General features: G+C 44.4%; 1 protein-coding gene across 3 annotated transcripts in view; it reads right to left on the bottom strand.

The window, feature by feature from the left end:
- Positions 1-20096, bottom strand: part of LOC146174286 (uncharacterized) — a 52669-nt gene that overhangs the window by 12617 nt on the left and 19956 nt on the right. Inside the window, exon 1 of one of the 3 annotated variants that reach the window (XM_084584071.1) lies at positions 4804-4885. The exons of the other annotated variants lie outside the window; for them this stretch is intronic. Within the exon in view, the coding sequence (XP_084440197.1) occupies positions 4804-4867 (64 nt within the window). The 5' untranslated portion in view covers positions 4868-4885. Of the gene's footprint in view, positions 1-4803; positions 4886-20096 lie in introns of those variants that run through there. 3 annotated transcript variants of the gene reach the window in all.

Here is a 20096-nt window from a genome sequence, read left to right as displayed (position 1 = left end):
ACAATTCGACGGGATGTGCTCGCACTGTGGGGAGGTGTCTGACACCTACCATATGGTGTGGGTCTGCCAGAAAAACCCATCTTTGCCCCCTATCCCAACCCCACGCGAGAGAACTGGGAGGCGACCCTGTCCGGCTGCTGCACCCTAGAGGACAAAAAGGGCAGGGCGCGCGTGCTGCGGCGAACGCCAATGAAGTGCCTGTCTAGGCATCCCACCTAGTGTACGTACCTCTGTAATATAATAAATGTTTTCACCACCACCACCACCACCACCATGAACAGCATGTTCTCAGTGCAGTAGCGCCTGATGTTGTTTCTTTTTATTAAGTGCTTTATGTGTAGTCGGAATAAACCGGTGTTTTTTAAGAGACTGGATTTGTCACTCGTCGGGCGAGACCATGGCTCGCGGACCCGCTTTTTTTTGAAGACGAAGCCTTCAATTTACACTATAGTTTGGGATCAATCCGCAAATAGAATCCACCATGTTTTCTAGACGTTAGTGCATTTTGTCCCCCTTCATGTGTATCTCGTAATGGTAGCCTTATATTCCGTACATTTATTAACTAATTAGGCGAAAGAAACCCTGTAGTAAGTCTTGATGGGTCGAGGTTATATACAAAAGAGCATTAAGGTAAACGCCTTGCTTGGCTCATGGGTGGTGTGAACAAAACTGGCGGCCGGTGTTGGAAAAAGCGTTAGCCGATTAGGTGCACTGCGCGCGTCTCTAGAACTACCATTCATATTGCCGCGAACTATTTAAATCTTTATGTGTACTTATTCTACAGCTGCTGGCATGCGGCCTTATTATAGCGATTCTAGCGCGCTTATCGATTCTGTGGTTCGAATTTTTTCATGCTCATCGTCACGAGTCGAGGCTTTATTATTGCCGTTGTCGCGAAAGATCTCTCTGGATGAATCTCGAAGATTCCAGACGCTCGAGTGTGTTTATACAATGTTCAAAGTCATGCTAGTACCGCTTTTTCTATAACTTTCCTTGCCACCTTTAAATTCAGTGCTGACGAGTGTAACAGGCATTCTTTGTTGGACGACCGAAGATCACTATTGTTGCTATCGCCGCCGCCGAATGGATTAGGTCTTTTGCGTGCGCAAGTCGGCCCATTAAAGGGTTTCTTAAGTGCACTCAGAGATTCCTAATTTGTGTCATCGACCTTTTCACCATCACGTGATAATATAGGTAATGTTATAAATAGTGATGTAGGTATAGTAATATGACACACACACTATATAATATATATGCATTATAACGAGCACCCTCATTTCCCCTTCATTTATCTGCTTGTAGCTTACGCGGGTCTCGTTTCTGCAGTCTTGAAGCCATAGAAGGTTCTAGCACAGGTAAGAAGGTTCTAGCACAGCTTTCGCCCTCGCTCTTGATCACGTTGTACGTGACGCTGGAGTTAAGACTGGACGTACCACGTCCGCCGCTATGGTTGAGGGTGGCGCTGGTGAACACTCTGAAGGTTCGTATACAGACAACTTTAATACCCAAGAAAGTACCAGGTGAGACAGCGGCCGATGTAGCTCAGTTGGAAGAGAACCGAACGCGATATTCGGAGGTCGTGGGTTCGGTTCCCACCATCGGCACGTTGTGTTTCCTTCTACTTTGTGTTTATTATCTTTCCCCTAAACAGATTCCATTACTAATGTATGTGATTATCGAAGTAAAAATGAAAAAAAAAAGACGAAGTACAATGCCCAATGCTTTCCTGGGCCTCACGGACTGTTGGCTTATTTACTTCATATATGTGTGTTTATATATATATATATATATATATATATATATATATATATATATATATATATATATATATATATATATATACATATATATATACATTATATATATGTATATATATATATATATATATATATATATATATATACATATATATATACATTATATATATATATATATATATATATATATATATATATATACATTATATGAAGGAAAGAAGCCAACAGTCGGCGAGGCATATATATATATATATATATATATATATATATATATATATATATATATATATATATATATATTGTATATATAATTGAATGCGAGCCGCTTATAGTGATAATGGTAGTTAAAATAGTTACTGAGAGTTTATGGTGACATTGGCGATGACAACTGTAGTTGTGGCTTTCATTATGTAGTGGCGATGACGATGTAGCTAGCTATCGTTATACTGATGACACTGCTGATGAGGATCATGATGCAGTTATTGATATTAGTTATGATAGTGATTTTGATCTTCATAATACCTAGGGATAGTAGTTAGAGGGATGGTGGCAGTTTGTGATAGTGATAACAATGTTAGTGATAGCATATTGTCATGGCTTTGAGAGATAAGAGCTCCGCTTTCGAGTATTCGGTTTGTTTCGCTTTAAACCACATGAGCGAAATGGTGTAATTTTTAATAGATAAGCGTGACAGATACGACGCTGTTCCTACCCTGTATACCAATGTACAATTTATATCAATTTACATAGCATGGTTTTCTATCATACAAGTCTGACAACTCCACTTCACAAAGAAACTTGTTTTAGTCTGGACATTTTGAATGCTTGATCAGTGAGGCGCCATCTAGAAATGACCATTAAATGCTGTCTGCAACTATTGCTCTTGCCCCCTGAAAACAGCATAGTTAATTGTTTTTCTTTTCGTTCTTTTTAATTTTAAGGTCGCTTTATTAAAAAACAAACAATTGCTACTAAATCTTTCAACTGACTTTTTCGCTAATTGATTGTGCATGAACGGTCTGAAAGTTTGGAACTTGAAGACAGTTTACTTGAATGACTGTAGGCTCGGCCACTATCCGTAAACAGCCAAATTTTGACCAATCAGAATCGCCATATTTTGATGCATAGGCCTTCTGAGAAGTTTCGAGACTGGCAATATTAAATTGCTGGGGTATGCAAAGACAACACCCACTCTCCCATTCAAAACGTGTTCTACGTCACACTGGTGTCATTAAGAGCATTCCACGTCCATTGTTATGGATGAGGGTGGCACAGGGCAAACATCCTTGAGGGTACCTTATTCGTATCAGATATACCTAAGGAAGTTTAATTATTAGCAGCCTCTGTCGATAGAGCACAAGGAGGAAATTCCGTGGTCATTCGGAAAGCACCGCTCCCATTAGGTTTTCTTCTACTTTCTTATCGTTTATTTTCCGTGAAGACACAATTTTTTCACAGTGATCAACAGACAAGAAATCTCATCGTTTTCTTGGTGTCAGTGACAGCTGTTAGTGTGTCTGTCCAAGATTGTCACTCTGAGCGCCCCCACGCTGTGTTCCCAACAGTGAGGGGTGCAGGTTATGCGCTGGCACTCATCCTGCCAAAACACGTCTGTATCTGTATCACAAGCCCGCCTCAGTGATATCCAATTTGTACTACTACTAAAAGACCTTATCTCCTGAGAAAACATTCTGTGGATTTAAGCATGCCTTGAACCTAGTAGTAGAGTAAAAGCTGTTAGTGTTGAAGCGATAGCCTCTTTAAGACCCCTTATATACTACGATTTACTTCATAATTTTTAATAAAATTAGGTTTTGGGGAAAGAAAAGGGCTTTATACTATTGAATGGATGCCATGAAATTGTGCACACCTACACCTAACCGGGTCAAGATCTTGTTTTCATTTTTCTTGTTTACACTGTTTTATAAGGAAAGAAAGGTGCGGTGTCTTGCAGATTTGGTAGAAGGAAGACTGAAGTAGACGCGGAGAGAAAGAGGTCTCCCGTAAGAAGGCTACGGAGTAATATTGGTCAACTCCGTCTTTAACGTGCGCGGGCATCGCACAACCAGGAGCTGCCTCTCCGTGTAAGTCACGTTTGGGGAAAGAAGAACCACAATACATTTCAGTGAACATCACGGAATCGTGAACACCCACACTTATTTAGGTCATGTTCACTTGAAGGGCACACGTAGTGTCACACGAAGGCCTGATATGCATAGCGTAGTGAAGCATTTGATTTAATTGTAAATTGGTTTATAAGAAAGTAAAGGCGCATTATCTGTCATGATCACATGAATTTGAAAACCTACGTGTCACTGACGGCTCGAGAAGCTGGAGTAGTGAAGCTGCCGCTTCAATACAACTTAGTGTCGGCTACAAGATCCAGAGCTCAGAGCGTCCGACCTCCTACTGAGTCGGAGCAAAACTTCTTGATGATCGTATCAGGCATCACCGTCGCGGTGGTGCAGTAGTTAAGATGCCCGACTACTGTGCCGGGGTACCCTGGTTCGATCCTGACCACCAGCGGGTGCAATTCGGTGGAGGCGAAACGAAGTGGCGTTTTGGTGGTCTTCCTTTTCTTTTAGTGTTTTCCTGGATATGAAAGTATTTAACGAACGTTTTCTTTGAATAAAAATCAGTGGCGAGTCCGCGCTTTTGTTGTATCTTTCTTCATTCGTCTCGTTTTCCGCGCTGTTTTCACTATGAATCAGTGCCAAATCGCAGCCTGAATTTCTATAGGAGCTTACGACGATTATATTTTGCGCAAATATTGTTATCATGATGAAGGAGGTATTTAAGCCATTATGGTATATTCTGAAGCCCGTGATACAATTGGAGCAAAACGTGTTTTTCCTTTGAATGCTGTATTTTCTTAGTTTCAAAACAAGTCTAACGCTAACTGCTAAACTATCTGAGGTGTCGCCGTGGACTGCATATGCTCAAAGGATTTCAAAGTATTTAAGAGTGTCGCTGCCACTGAGATAGATTTTTGAAACAGAAAAACACTATAATGAAAATACGTTGAGAATGTGTTCTCTCTACACACCTTGTGCTGAAGCTGCGAGGTCTAGGAGAAACAAACATAATGCCGGAGCGATGATCATGGCCATATCAGTAGAGGCACCGTGTTGCGCTATTGCTGCTTTTGACAAGGGGTAACGCATCCGCCCGCTCTTTTATATCTCTCTTTCACACGAGTGCCAGCGATGCTATCCTTTACGTAATATCCGATGGCGTATCTCTAGGTGTGCCTTGAGTATGATACGCAATAACGGACGAATTTTTCTTCACACTATTATCCGAACCATAGTGACGCAAGATTGGTGGTTTCTCTTTTTTATATTGTTGCCTATTCCAGTTACTAATGTTTGCCTTCCTCATCAAGTTAGATAAGGACGCGCCATGTGCTTGTGTACACTACCTTTTTCGCAGATTTACTGCAGGCGGCTGAGAGGGGCTTTCCAACCGCCTATTTTTATCTTATCTTAAAACAGGCTCTCGTGTGTAATACCAATGTGGGTGTGACGGAACGATTGGGCACATTCTTTGTGACTGCCCTTGGTTTGCCTTCCTGACTGCTACACTCCGGCGCTTTTCCCCTTGTCTTCCTCAAGGAAATATTCCAGGGAGCTGGAAGGAACTTTCAATACAAAGGAAAGCGGTGATTGTGCGTGCTCCTGAAGGTTTTAAAGACTCAGGGCAAAAGTTTTTTTTTTTTGTACGCTAGCCCTTAGGGCGAGGGTGCAGAGTAAAACTCGATGGCTTTGTAGTTCGAAATCTTCCGCGTGCAAACTCCAAGTGATCGTGTCCTGGATGTTTTTCCACTGCCTCGCACAAACTGTAAAAAACAGAATATAAAAGGAGGGTACAAAAACGCCACGCCAGGCTTTGAAGGAAAAAGGAAATTTTCAGAAATAGAAAAAGAGCAGTGACGAAAGTGGTAAAATGGTCGTATGTTGGCGAAGGAACACTAAAAAAAAAAGAAACTACCCACTTAACGACCACTTAGTAAGCCGCCAACAGCGACGCTCGACTCCGCACGTCATTCTTCCAATCGCAGCTGTGAGTTAGGTAATTAAGCACCTCCCCAAGGCTGTCGCGGACGAAGAATGCACCGTGTATGAACAACTTAGACGAAGGTCGGGGCAAGCTGCTTGGCTGGTATTTACTAAAATAAATAGATATTATTAAATTATCTTGCTCACAGCGCTCTCTATTGTCGATTGGAAATTAGATATTACATTGTCGAGCAAAATTAGGAGGAAACACAAAATCGCTAATACTACACTAAATACACAATTGACAAAAAATGAGGCGACGCCGATGCGGCGTTCATGACACGATTGCCTGCTTATCACGATGGCCTTGCCCAGCCTTGGTGGGCCAACAGTTGAGCCACCCGGCTACTGAATCAGAGTACCTGGGTTCAAAGCTGACCACTGCGACTGCATTTTGATGAAGGCGAAACGAAGAGGAGCCCTGGTTCTGTGCGATGACAGTGCACGTTAGATATCCCCGGTTGGTCGAAATTACTCCTGAGCTTTCCACTATGTCACTTATTTAAATTTAACTCACATCTTTCTCCTGTCACGGCGCGATCAGATATCCTTGTGTTGTATGTGCTTTCGCTGTGATGTATCGGTGTATGCAATGTACGCTCAAGGTCACATCGCGGAATAAGGCTACCGCGAAGAATTATCAAAACACAGCTCACGCTGTGAAGTTCTGAATTTATAGTTCCTTTATTCCGCTCAGATTGCGCCATATTGTAATTAGCCTCAACGCGCACTCCTGACAGCGAGCATGCTTCAATGCAATTATGCTAAGTTAGAAGTCAAACTAATTGTGTTCCTTGTACTATCCTCAAAATATTGTTACTGCAGGGATGCGTTTGTTTACAGATGAACGCAGATGATCGGGATGGACTCAGAGCAGAACAGGCAGCCATGCCAACGTCTTTCACACTTCGTCCGCCTCCTCTTCTCAGCGCCGTCATTTTCACTTCTTTTCCCATGAGTCGCTCCGTAGCACGTGACAATATTGCTTAAGACCTTACCAGAAATTCAGTTTTAGTGGATGTTATCTCCACATTGCTATCCAAACCGGTACTTACGTTAATGGAATTATTGCAAACTTGTGCAGCCGTCATCGGGGGTATATATTTATCAGAAGATAAGCGCTGTATCTTTCGGGCTGTCGACAAACACAGGAGTACGGACCCATTTCATCAGAACGAACACTTTACAGCTTCCAAGCATCGCGGATAGGAGTTGAGTCTTGTGACCGCAAAATGAAAGTCCGTGTCCAATAAATGAGTGCAGAAATGTCTTTTTATTGTACTCGTAAAGAAGCAATTTTAAAAAGACGGAAACCTACATCCGGATCATAAAAAAATAGAAAATCATGTCATACACGGACACTCCCAAGCTTTCTTCATGCGATCAAACAGCGCGAGGCGAACCAAATGTCGCAGTTTCCAATCGCGATCGAAAAAAGCAGGAGTGTTGTTTGGAATTCATTGCTAACCCAGAGTAGGACGACAGGCTACCACATGTCAAATCGTTGAGAAAATTGTCAAAAAGAGATGAATACTAAGCCTTCATACGGGCCAGCAATCTAAACACGAAGCCGTGTTTGGTCAGAGGGTGCTCTTGCTGCCTCACAGCTAACTTGCCTTTTTGCTCGTAAGAAAAGAAAAATAGCCACCGACCTGAACTAAACTATACAAAACTAAAACTAAATAAAAATAAATAAAATAATATAAACATATAAAATTGAAACCTAATTAAAACTGAACACGGATGCTAATTATCCCGATAAACCGTTTACTAGGCAGCTTAAAGTCTAATGATATTACCAAGAAAAATGCATTGCATTAAAAACATTTTTTAATTATTCATTCTGCAAGCAGTTTTGAAATTTTGAAGATCATGCAAGGACTATGGTGATGGAAACAGTTGTTAGTAAGAGGCCATATGTACACTTCTCACTGTTGGGTTAGTTCGGGGTCGCAAGCAGCGGCCGGTAGCCTACTGCACTCGGCGACTTGCATGAACCAGTCCACTATAGCCGTTTGTGTACGACTGGATTAGAGCTGAAAGCGCAATTTCCCCAAAAAAAGTAGACTAATGAGGTGGAAAAGGGATGGCAGTTGCAACTGTGTATCTCCGACATATGTGGACATCGATAGATATATCGCTGAAACTATTTCTGCTTCCTCTCTTTGATGAAATCAAACGTTGGGAATGTTGCGAGATCATTTTGATGAATAACGCCGAGAAAAATGCGACAGACTTCAAAGCACATCACAAAATGTTATTTGTGTTCTAAATGTGAAAAGGGAAGTGTTTTAAGGAATGGAGCGTCTGCAGAGAATGCCAAAGCTATTGGCCACCGTGCTTTCTTTGTCTCCGAGCGCACTTTATGAACAAATAAAACAATAGGTCAATAGCATAGAAGCCCCGCCGCAGTGGTGCAGCGGTAAGAGGCCCGACCCCTGTGCCGGAGTTCCCGGGTTCGAACCCGACCACGGCGGCTGCGTTTCGATGGAGGCGAAACGAAGAGACGTCCGTGTGCTGTGCGATGTCAGCGCACGTTAAACATCCCCAGGTGGTCGAAATTACTCCGTAGCCCTCCACTAGCTCCCCTTTCTCTCTTTCCACTTTCACTCCCACCTTCATCCCTCCCCTTACGGCGCGGTTCAGGTGTCCACAGAGCAAGTGTGACAGATACTGCGCCTTTCCCTTCCTGTGAACCAATTATTATTATTGTTATTATTAATAGCATCGAAGATATGTTTTCAAAGAAGAGCAAATATTGGCATAAAATTGATAAAGGTGTCCCAGGACATTTGACGAAGAATGCGGGCAATAGCCACGGCCCTTTCAATGGCAACAAAAAAAATAATAAGCACGGACGCTTCCAGCTCTTCAAAGCAAACGCACATACGGTGGATGGAATGGCGGGCAGGGAGGAGAGGTTCGGAAAGTGCGTTGATGATCTCACAGAATTTTGGCGTGCTGGAGCCATTGGAAGTTTTCACAGGCAGAAAATCGAAAACGCCGTTCGTTGCATACAATTACTCGCTGTACACCAGTCTGCTTATATACCGCCTGCAAGAACACGCCACGCAAGGCATCGTTATCATGACCACTGAAACCTTATAATGATAGAAGAGATACGTTTAATTTTAACTTTCTGCGTCGGAGAATATGCGAGTTCAACAATGGTTTACAAGGTCTCTTGCAGTGTGACTAATTCTGTAAAACTTTCCATAAATTTTTGTTATTCTTGTTCTTTTTCTTGTTTGTATGCACTTATGCCTCCCTGCTTGGACGCATAGGTCCAAAATATGTAATAATAATAATAATAATAATAACAATAATAATAATAATTGGTTCACAGGAAGGGAAAGGCGCAATATCTGTCACACTTGCCCTGTGGGCACATGAGCAGCGCCGTACGGGAAGGGATTTAACTGATTTATTTATAGGAACGGAAAGGCGCGGTAACTGTCTCACTCGTTTTCTGTGGACACCTCAACAGCACCGTAAGGGAAGGGATTTAACTGATTTATTTATAGGAAGGGAAAGGCGCGGTAACTGTCTCACTTGTTTTCTGTGGACACCTCAACAGCGCCGTAAGGGAAGGGATTTAACTGATTGCTGTTATAGGAAGGGAAAGGCGCGGTAACTGTCTCACTTGTTTTCTGTGGACACCTCAACCGTACCGTAAGGGAAGGGAGGAAGTTGGGAGTGAAAGTGGAAAGAGAGAAAGAGGAGCCGTAGTGGAGGGCTTCTGAGCAATTTCGACCACCTGGGGATCTTTAACGTGCGCTGACATCGCACAGCACACGGACGCCTCTTCGTTTCGCTTCCATCGAAACGCAGCCGCCGAGGTCATGTTCGAACCCGGGTACTCCGGCACAGTAGTCGGGCGTCTTACCACTGCACCACCCCGGCGGGGCCCAAAGTATGTAAGAAATAAGTTTGAGGGAAACCGTAAAAGCCGTCATAAACGCGGGGTCTGAAAATTTGAATTAAAAAGTAATGCTTTCCATACTATTTTATTCCACTTTACTGTGCGCCTAGCTGCCATTGACATTTCAATTCATATGGTGTAATCATCTCCAGGAAACAGGCAAATTGCATCAGTCCTGTGAGATCACTGTCTTTATATTTCCATGTGGTTCAGCTGGGTTCTCATCAGGTATCCAAATTATGACCATTTTATTCCATGCCCAATGGGGAAAAATGATTTTGATGTTGAAAATGATGAATTCCAAGCAACGCCTTCCTTCCAAATGCATGAAGTATCTCACTTTAAATTTGTAAAGGAAATAAATTCCGTTGGTCACTATGCATACTTCCTAGCAAAGGGCTGCAAACGGTATTCGAAATATAGGGCTCCCGTGCAGCCTTCCCAACTTCCGACTTATAGGCAAAAAAGGTACTATCTGGATTTCATTCGTGATATGTTATTTGAAAACATTTTTCGGCTCCGAAAAGAACAGCTATAGCACTGTCGGCTTGTTACATTAATGCCAAATGCTGTTCATAATAAAAGGTGCGTAGAAGTATAATTTTACAGTGCCACGGACAACGTTCGCTTGAGCTCAGCAAATCCAACTAGATGTATACTGAAAGCGCATAAACTATTACAATAATGATTAACAAGAAAACATTTTCTTTCCATTGATATAAATGAGATTTGGTAGAATGCTAATGAAATTGACTTATTAGCAATATGAGTAATACGGAAAGGAATAAATACCAGCGGGTATCAGGAAACAGGTCTAGCAGGAGGTCTGTAACTTATCATGGAGCGAGTCGCTTGGAAAGATGCCACTAGTTCTCGTACTAAATGACAAAAGCCAGAGCAATAACTGCGAAACTTAAGTGTATATAATTGAGTGATCTGTACGCTAGCGTCTGCTTATGCGCACTTTAAACTCGTTGCACCACTAAGCAGGCAACCTAGCAACGGACACTTTACTAATTCTATATTATTAAAGGAGATATTCAACGCAAAATAGCCCCAGAGTTCTATTAGCTCAGTACCTATTCACATCTGAAGTGATTATCGTTCAGAATGAACACACAATAGGAATGGGTACAATAATTCACAATGAATAACGAGTGAACTGCATTTTATGTCGAATTATTTGGTTGCTATACCAGTATGGGTACACTGGAGGTGAACATAGTCTGCACTCTCGTCCACTTTCAAGGTCACAGTAAAGGCTTCATTTTCCTGACGAGTAAATAAGAAAAAACTAAATTACTTCCCCACTTGCATGAGAGAAGTGGGAGAGGTTGCAGTAAGGATTACTGTCCAAAATAAGAAGAGACGAAAATTTGTAAGAAAATGTCAATAATTGCAATCAGTACTTGCGCTAGGGTAGGACACAACGAGGAAACACATGCGACCTGTGCAATCAGGAGATAAAAAGAGTGGCGGATCGTCGGTATGACAACGCGTCGGTATGAAAACGCATAAAATGATTATTGCAGTTGTCTCCTCGCGCGGTAATTTATACATCCTCGAAATTTGAGCTCATTCGGTGCAGTGGATAAACTTAAAATGAATCGTTATTTTATTATCGAAAGCTGCTTTCCGGTCTGGCCATCATTAGTCGGTGACGTCACAACGCGATATCCCCATGTCGTCTGCTATTCACGGTGTCGCCTGCACACTTGCATGTACATCGTTGACGGTGGACACTGAGAGTTGTTTTTTCAGCAAGAATAGTCCATTCGCATATTCTGTTTTATTTCACAAGCCTTCACTATATTATGCTCCCTTAGTGATCCTCGCTTCTCTAGCGCGCGGATGCTAGGCAAACGCACCGACCGACTCCCGAGCTTCACGTTGCGTTTTTTCTAGTGATTCTGCAGCAAATGAGCCGTGAGTGGTTCAACGTAAACATTCACCATTTAGTGTTTAATTAGTCAGCCCTAAACTCCAGCATGAATGCGCCGATTCGCGGATTACAACTGTGCGGTCCCCTGCCCCAGAGTGTTTGTGTACATAACTTTTGTAAAGACTGGATGTATGCTGCTGATTCGCACGACATAAAATGCAAGCTGACCTAGCAATACCAAAACTATCCACTTCTTTTCGCACCTGTTTCACCTTTATCTGTTCACAAACTACAACTGCGCTGCTAGAAGTGCCGTAGATGCTACGTCCCCCGGCCTGCACCGGGTATCCGCAAGCGGCGCCGACAACTGCCGGCTGCGCTCGCACGACAGGGTCACATCAACGTGTCCCGCGCAATGTGCACGTGCTTTCTAATTTAAGAAGTCATCGATTTGTGGTCACTACTGTCAAAACTACACCCAGCTGCCATAAGCAACCCTAAACGTTGTGAATACGCTCTCCGTAATCGGTGAAATTCTAGACCCGAATTCGGTGTACTCAGCCTACTTGTCGCTGAACGAACCAGATGGAACGAACCGCAGTTTGGCGCCGACTAACATTCCTGGCCAAGTCATTGGTGATGAGAAGTGGAAACATATAAAGATTAGCAGCTTGTTTTCTTCTCTTTTTCTAACCGTACGCATCTGTTCAACTCATCGGGTGTAAAGATCTCACTCGACCTCCGATCCGACCAGAACAGACTGGGCGACCGTCCGCTAATCCGTTTCGGCGGCGTCGCGAGGCCATAAACCTTACATGATGGCAGGCGACTGTGCTGGTGTCGTCGCTGGTGTGATGCAACAGATCAGTGCGTCGATAAGCCAAGGAACTTAACCATGGAGCCAACTGACTGTGACCGCGCGCCTTATGCTGAAGAAAGCTTGTGTTACTCTATATTGGTTTCTTGCGGTAACATCTTCGTCAAGCACTTCTGCAAGAGGGGCGACCACTTGCCTATGATCCACAAGAAAAAAGAAAATAGAGACATGTCCTTCGACAAGGCAGCCTGCGTTTCAGACGACGCTTCGCCGCGGATTCTCTTCTCACGTCACACGAGCATTTCAAAATGGCGGCCGCTGTCAGTGAGAGGAGCTTCTCGATTCTGACTTCTATTGCTTGTTTTTGTAATATGCGCAGCGCGCTAGGCACTAAAACATTGCGAGTGGAATCATAGACCTGTATATTATTCATGGAAGAATAAAACGGCAATACTTAAAATGACCATGTCATCGCCCCTTAAGAAAGAACGTGTCAAATTTGTAATGATATTTGAATTGATTTTTCACGACCTCTCGCGGCCATTTTGGATTCCCTGCATAAGTGCCCGGAGCTTAGACATGGCTCAGACGGAAGCTTTTTTACCCAGGGGATGGGTGGCGTTGGTGGTGGTAGGAAATACTCATTTGTTCTTTTGTCCAAGAAGGAGATGTTAGGAAACCGTCGCCCTGCCTATTTAACCTATATGCAGAGTGCATCATGAGGATGGCCGGTCTGGACGAGTCTTCAGCTGGAGTGAAGATTGCTGAAAAACGTGTCAACAACCTTAGGTATGCGGATGATACCACTTTAATGGCAGAAAGTGAAGTGGAACTCAAGAGACTTCTGATGCGCGTACAAGAAGAGAGTGAGAAGTTTGGGCTTAAGCTGAACATTAAAAAGACAAAGATCATGGCGTCTTGCCCTATCAAGTCCTGGAGCATCAATGGACAAGAAGTGGAAGCTGTGACAGATTTTCTCTTCTTGAGCTCCAAGATTACCCCGGACGGAGACTGCAGCCATGAAATTAGGAGACGCCTGCTTCTGGGAAAGAGAGCCATGGTTAGCCTTGACCGCCTAGTAAAGAGCAGAGACATTAGTCTGTCAACCAAGATCCGTATAACTCGTGCTATTGTCTTTCCAGTTGTGATGTATGGATGCGAGAGTTGGACTGTGAAGAAGGCTGACCGCCGAAGAATTGACGCGTTTGAATTGTGGTGCTGGCGGAGACTCTTGAGAGTTCCTTGGACTTCCAGAAGATCAAATCAGTTGATACTGTCGACCATAAACCCTGACTGCTCATTGGAGAGTCAAATTTTAAAGTTAAAGCTCAGATTCTTTGGTCATCTGGTGAGAAGAGAGGAGTCGCTGGAGAAAGATTTGATGTTGGGAAAGGTTGAGGGTCGCCGGAGAAGGGGTAGGCAGCGAACGCTTTTGTTAGATGGCATCCTCGAGGCGCTGCAGATAAAGTTATGTGATGTTAGCAAGGTAGTGAGAGACCGGAAAGCGTGGCGTGACATGGTCTATAGGGTCACGAAGAGTCGGACACGACTGAACGACTGAACTGACTGACAAGAAGGTGTTAGCATCCGTACATTATTGGTTCAGGTCCTCACAAATAAAAATTACAAGGTTTCAACGCTGCTGAACCAAATATTGAGCTAAAGCATTAGCTGCAGATGACCGAGCGTTCGATCCTGTTTTCCTTTTCTTCTCCCTCAACCCACATATAAAGCCTCGTTTTAATCAAGCTGTATGAACGTACCTTAGTGGCTTATAGGGGTAACGTGAATTCCAGGGTCCTAGCAGGCTGATTCGGACATAACCATCTTATGTAAAACGAGAGACCCAAGTTGGTAGCGCCTGCCGACCGCTTGAGTTGGTAGTCCAGCTATCATCCTTCTGTCACATGGGGTGTAACGTCACAGCGTCACGTGGGTAAGACCTGGCTTCCGGCCGCGCTGCGCTGAAGGCTCAAAACCTAGAGTAGTATTGCTTTCGCAATAATAGGCGAAGCTCCTATCCTGGAGCCCAAGTGGAGTCTAACGCTACTCGCGCCCTGGCGATCAAGAGCCGCTGTGACCGTATGTCATGGCAGCTGAGCAACTCCGCCTCCCAGGCCTCCACAGAAGGGTGGGTAATGAAAGATTAAAAACAGGTGATATTGGATGGACAAGCTGGGACTTTTTGAAAACTTCCGAGAATGTCGCTCCACACAGGCTGCAGCCTTCTTCAAAGTGTGTATTGAAGTTCATTAGGGCTGCCAGGCCAATCATTGTATTTGTAAAAATGTTTTAGGAAACTTTCGTTCGCTCTTTAAGAACCCTTACAGGGTTCTGGAAAGCGGCGGTGGCTGTCTTTCTAATAAGTGGTAATTTCTTTCAATAGGATTAGATATTGTGTGGGTTCGGAGATGACATTCCGAGCTAGTCTACGTGCTTGGAGAAAGAGCACGCGGGCCGCCAGATTAGCTAACTTATTACCAACGGGTCTCTCACGGCCGGGAGCCAAGATGGAATTGCAATTTGGAGGGTCGCTGAACCGACAGCAATTTGTAGGATGCGCTTGGTGAGAGGCGGTATCCAAACCAGCTCATAATTCTGGCAGGCCCCCTTGGAGTCGGTGATGATGTGTTTCACTTGTGGGTGGGATAGGGCCTTCCGTTGCCCAAATAGAGGCATCCGCATATGACATATCGGGTGCCAGGCATAGAGCTTAATTTTGCGGAATGGTCTTTTGTTGCAAGGTTGACGACAAGAGGGGACTACACTGCGGCCTTTGGTGTACCCAGGGATCCAATTTAAAGATTTCACGTTCGTTGTCCTGAACTTGAGTATAGACCTGTGGACCCGTGAGAGAAATTTCCAGATATATTGGTAAGTATTCTAACTATAGATGATATCTTGTGGGTGGCTGAGTAGTACTTCATATTTGACATTATCAAAGGCTCCTTTCAAATCTAAGGACAGGACTACCTTGTCATTATAAGGAAGTCCTGCTATAGCATTTGCGCAATTTTGGAAATTCGCATTTTTATGAGTACAACTCCAGCTATAAAATAAATGTGATAAAAGTTACCAGTTCAAGACCATAAATTCCTAATCAACTCTCTAATACAGTTTAACAGCCCAAAATATTTCATAGCACTTTTTAAGCGTTAAATGACAGTCCACTTCCCCTGTACAAGAAAACGCTCATCAGCAAAACATGCTTGCTCACACTTCTGGAACTATATTAATTATGCAGCTCCTCTATTTACACAATAACGAGAACACTACGCTTTAGTAGGAAATTTGGTTCTTGCTTGCAGAACATGAAGCAGTGCCAATTTACGCACCCTATAGATGTTTCAAAACTAAACAATTACATAGATTTTGAGTGTTCGCCCACACCATGGAGAAAAATGCCTTGAGCAGATATTTATTTATTCTCAACTTTTTAAATGCAGAACACGAGATTGCACAGGTTTTCTACCAAAAGACTTCTACTATTAAAATCTGTAAAAATGCTGTATTTTGTATTGCTGCAGATTACGCCTTAGTTATACCGTAACTGCTCTGTGACCACATATAAGATTTTGTACGTGTTTTCACGTGGTGGTAACTGCTGTAGACGACAAGCAGATCGGCAGGATTATTACTGGTATCAGGTATGTATTGGGCTGACTTGCGCTCACAGAGAAACTAAGCAACTGAGTGGCAGCGCTTGCAGTAAATGTGCTCACTGGGCATCGAACATAAATTCCGAAGATTACGTATGGAAGGATTTCATCACATTTCTTATGTTCTACATCCGCGTATATGACAATCATGTCGGCGATAGCTAGTTTTGCTAAGATGTTTTGTAGGCCAGTTCCCCGGATTATACGGTGTTGTTCGTCGGGGGCTTTTATGATTCGAGTCCAAGATGGCTTGCGTCAGCTGCGTCGTAACTTAATGCCATGTCCGTGGGGAGCATTAATGTGGCAGCGTGCCAACAGAGAATTTGTTCGACAACAGCCTTGGCGAATTTTTCAAGAGTACCATTAGGCAGAGCTCTCGCTTCGGCTTAGGGGTAAAGTAGTGAATGGTTACTATAATCCAACCAAGGTGATCCATCTCGATTTGCTGAAAGAGCATAGTCGGGAGTGGTACAGTGTTTAGCGGTCCATACGGCCTCATTGACAGCATCTTGCATCGCTGACACGTCACCTTTTCATGTAATGTTCAACGCAAGCAGGCAATCGCGTCCAGTAGTATATATCCTGAAATTGCTGCAAAGTGCACGCACACCCGACATGTCTTGCGGTCGGCTTATCCTGCAGCGCACGAAGAATATCCTGCCAGAGGAGTTTAGGCACAAGAAGAAGCTGCGTGGTCCTATTGGCAGCGTTCTTCACGGAGACGTCATGTTTTACGGTGAACGAGGATAAATAAAGCCTGCACGAAGTGTGATGGGAAGCGGTCTTGCCTTCCAGGTATCTGCTAGGGCTTTCATTCAAGTTCTTATCTCTGCTGTTGCGTGAAGCTGCTTGTGTTTATCAGCACTAAGAAGTCGTCGCCTTCATCTTCTCTCGAGGCAGCACCCACGGGGGCTCGGGATAAGCCGTTTGTGTCAGAATTCTTGCAGATATACTCGTAGGCTACAGAAATGCCGAACTTTTGAAGATGTACACTACATCGGGTGAGGCTTCAAAAGGGGTCTCAAATTGGCCAGCCAGCAGAGCGCGTTTCCAGCCAGTGAGCAGAGCACAGCTTGGGATAAGCAGCATGCATAGGAACGCTTGCGGCTAGACTAGTAGGCTACAGAAATGTCAAATGTTTGAAGACGTAGGCTCCATTGGGCTAGGCCACGGTGTAAGAGTAGTTTAGGTGAGTGAACGGCGAGAGCCAGCCGCTACGTAGAGACGAGGGCGCAAGATTCTGCTTGCGCAGAGCTTAAACAGATTGCGCTCGCAACTATTGCCCTATTTCGCCCTTCGCGCCATTCGTGTTCTTCTCTGCCGCGACATGCTTCTGCTTTTATGTTCGCGTTTAATGAAATCTGGGTCTCTCTGGTCAAGTTATTTTATGCGGCGGTGTTATGGTGAAGTGTTTTGGGCCCTTTTGTAATAGCGGCTACAAATCGTGCAAGGAGAAGTAGTCGCTTTTCAAGCCGCCGGACGACGAATCAAGGCTTGAAGCGTGGCGGCGAGAATACCTCGCAAAGATCGTGTACTGCAATGAACCGATCGTGTTTGCGAAATACATTTTGCTCCCCACTTCATCTTGAAGACATGGTCAGCGGAAATTGATGGCCGCGTGTTAATGTCCGGGAAGAGAAGAGCTGGCCTCACAAAAGACGCTATTCCGTCTATCTTCGTAAGGGCGCCCAGCTACCTCTCCAAGCGGATCAAGAGTTCTCGCAAGACAGCGAAGCGACTGTCTGATCGTACAGCTTCAGTCTCTCAAAGCAGCAGCAGCAGCGGCGTCAGATCAACATTGCCCACCGACACAACTTTCCCTGCGGCAACCGCTCTTGATGAAAACGACGTTGCGTCATCCTGTGAGACTGTCACGGTTAGCTCACCATTTGAAACGCTCTTCAACGAATCAGGAAGCATTTGCCTGCCTCAGCATTCGTGGGCAGTGCATCGCACCGATGCTGCAGGGGTGAAGGACATTGTGTTTATCGACGCACAGGTAACACACAGGCAAAGGGACGGTTCTTCAGAAATTTTCAATAGAAAGACTTTGCATCTGAAGAGTTACCTGACAGTTCAGGCGTATGTCTTCGGCAGGCCTATGGATTGTGCTGCCGTTGGTATAAATTCGGTTGTCGCATAATCATCTGAAATTAAGTTATGCTCCAAACTATTGATAGCCTTGATGTGTGCCTGGGAGGGCGAGTTTGAAGTACTTCCCGCGCGTGCATCCGGAGTCTGCTTCCGTCGACTGCTACAAGAGATGGAGACACAACAAGTTCCTATTACTGTCACCTGGAGGTGTCATATGTCATCACTGCCGCGGTCTCGCCGACACCTCTAGGTTGCATGCCGACCGCCAAGCTGCAAGATGAAACAGGAGCGACCATTGAAGCGCATTAGGCTTTCGTGCCGCCTTCCCAGCAGGAGAAGCTCAAAGCTTTGCGCCGTGCAAAATCACCGTTGCAGCAGTCACGAGTGCAGCCTATAAAGCGCAACAAGCTCTTGATCAAGCAAATACTAAACACCAGAACAGAGCTAAAAAAATTGCAGGAATAAGACGTGAGTAGTAAACTGCAAGCCCTGAATATGCCACCAGCGCAAATGCTTTTGCTAGAGGAATATATATTTCAGCTGCCCGGAGCGCAACAAAGAGAAACCGGCGATACACTGTATGACTGGATTCTGTTGTGCCTATTGCAGTGCTTCGTACGCCTTTTTACGAAGCAATGATATTTTGCCCTTGCCATGTGTTACTGCTGTGAGCAAGTACATAAGCATGGTGGGCCTGAAATGTGGTTTTGACGATAACTTCTTTCGCTTGAAGGTGAAAATCTCTAAGGAGACTCCTTTCCAGCGCCGAGGAATGCTGATAATGGATAAAATTCAGGTAAGAAAAGAATTGTCTGTGAACTCTAAAATGATGACCTACGCCGGTCTCATCGATCATGGGGAGAGCGACAACCAAACCAATGAGCTTGTGGACCATGGCCTTATTTTTGCATTTTCGCCTTTCGGCGAAAATTACTTACAGCCAGTGGCTATTTTTGCATCGAAGGGATCAACAAAGGGAACGCTCCTTGCTTAGCTTTTTGATACAGTGAATTGTTCATATAGAGAAGGCCGGTTTGTTTGTCGATGGAGCTGTGTGCGACAGCGCTTTCACGAACCATGCAATGTGGAAGCAGCTCGGCATCAGTGGCGCACTGGGACATGTCGTTAATTGCTTTGAACATCGAACGGACGTTTCAAGAAAGTTGTATATTTTTCCCGACGCACCTCATCCCTTTAAGTGCATTAGGAACCGTCTGCACAACAAAAAAGTCCTGAAGAAAGATGGCCAATTTAATACATGGTCATGCTACGACGCTGTGTTTGTTGCCGACAGCAAGAACACTGGAGCGCTTCGAGTCTTCCCCAAGCGCCACTTACAATCATGTAAACCCATCCAACATGCTGAAAATGAAAGTAAAGCTAGCCAAGCAGCTCTTCAGTAAATCTGTTGCCAAAGGAATAATGTTTTATGCTCGCAGAGGTGCGACAAGGCTGCCTAATGCGGAACCGACAGCGATGTTCACACTTTTTCTGAATGATCTGTTCGACGCTCTAAACCGCCGCTACCCTGGAGAAGGCATTCGACTAGGATTCAGAGATTTCACTACTCTCCAGACTGCATGTGAGTGGCGGGACTCATGGGAACAAGAGGTCATAAACGGTGACATTCCAAAAGACCTCTCTCTCACCCAGTCGACTGCCGAAGGTTTGCGCGTTACGCTGAAATCTGCATGTACTGCAGGCCAAAATGAATCAGGATCCGTAGTACCTGCGAGCGGGATAGGTGGCTATACGGCTCCGACGACCTCCGGCGCTGCATGGTTATACACAAAAGAGAATTAAACCAGGAGCGCATCATCTGTGTTAACGTTCTGGTTTAATTCTCTTGTGTGTATATTGTTTTTTGTGTATAACATTGCAGCGCCGGAGGTCGTCGGAATCAGGAT

This window comes from Amblyomma maculatum, chromosome 11 (assembly GCF_055883805.1).
Source record: "Amblyomma maculatum isolate TAMU_Amacu chromosome 11, ASM5588380v1, whole genome shotgun sequence".
NCBI classification, from domain to species: Eukaryota; Metazoa; Arthropoda; class Arachnida; order Ixodida; family Ixodidae; genus Amblyomma; species Amblyomma maculatum.
Note: the sequence above shows the minus strand (reverse complement) of the source record. Positions and strands in the feature narration are given on the sequence as shown.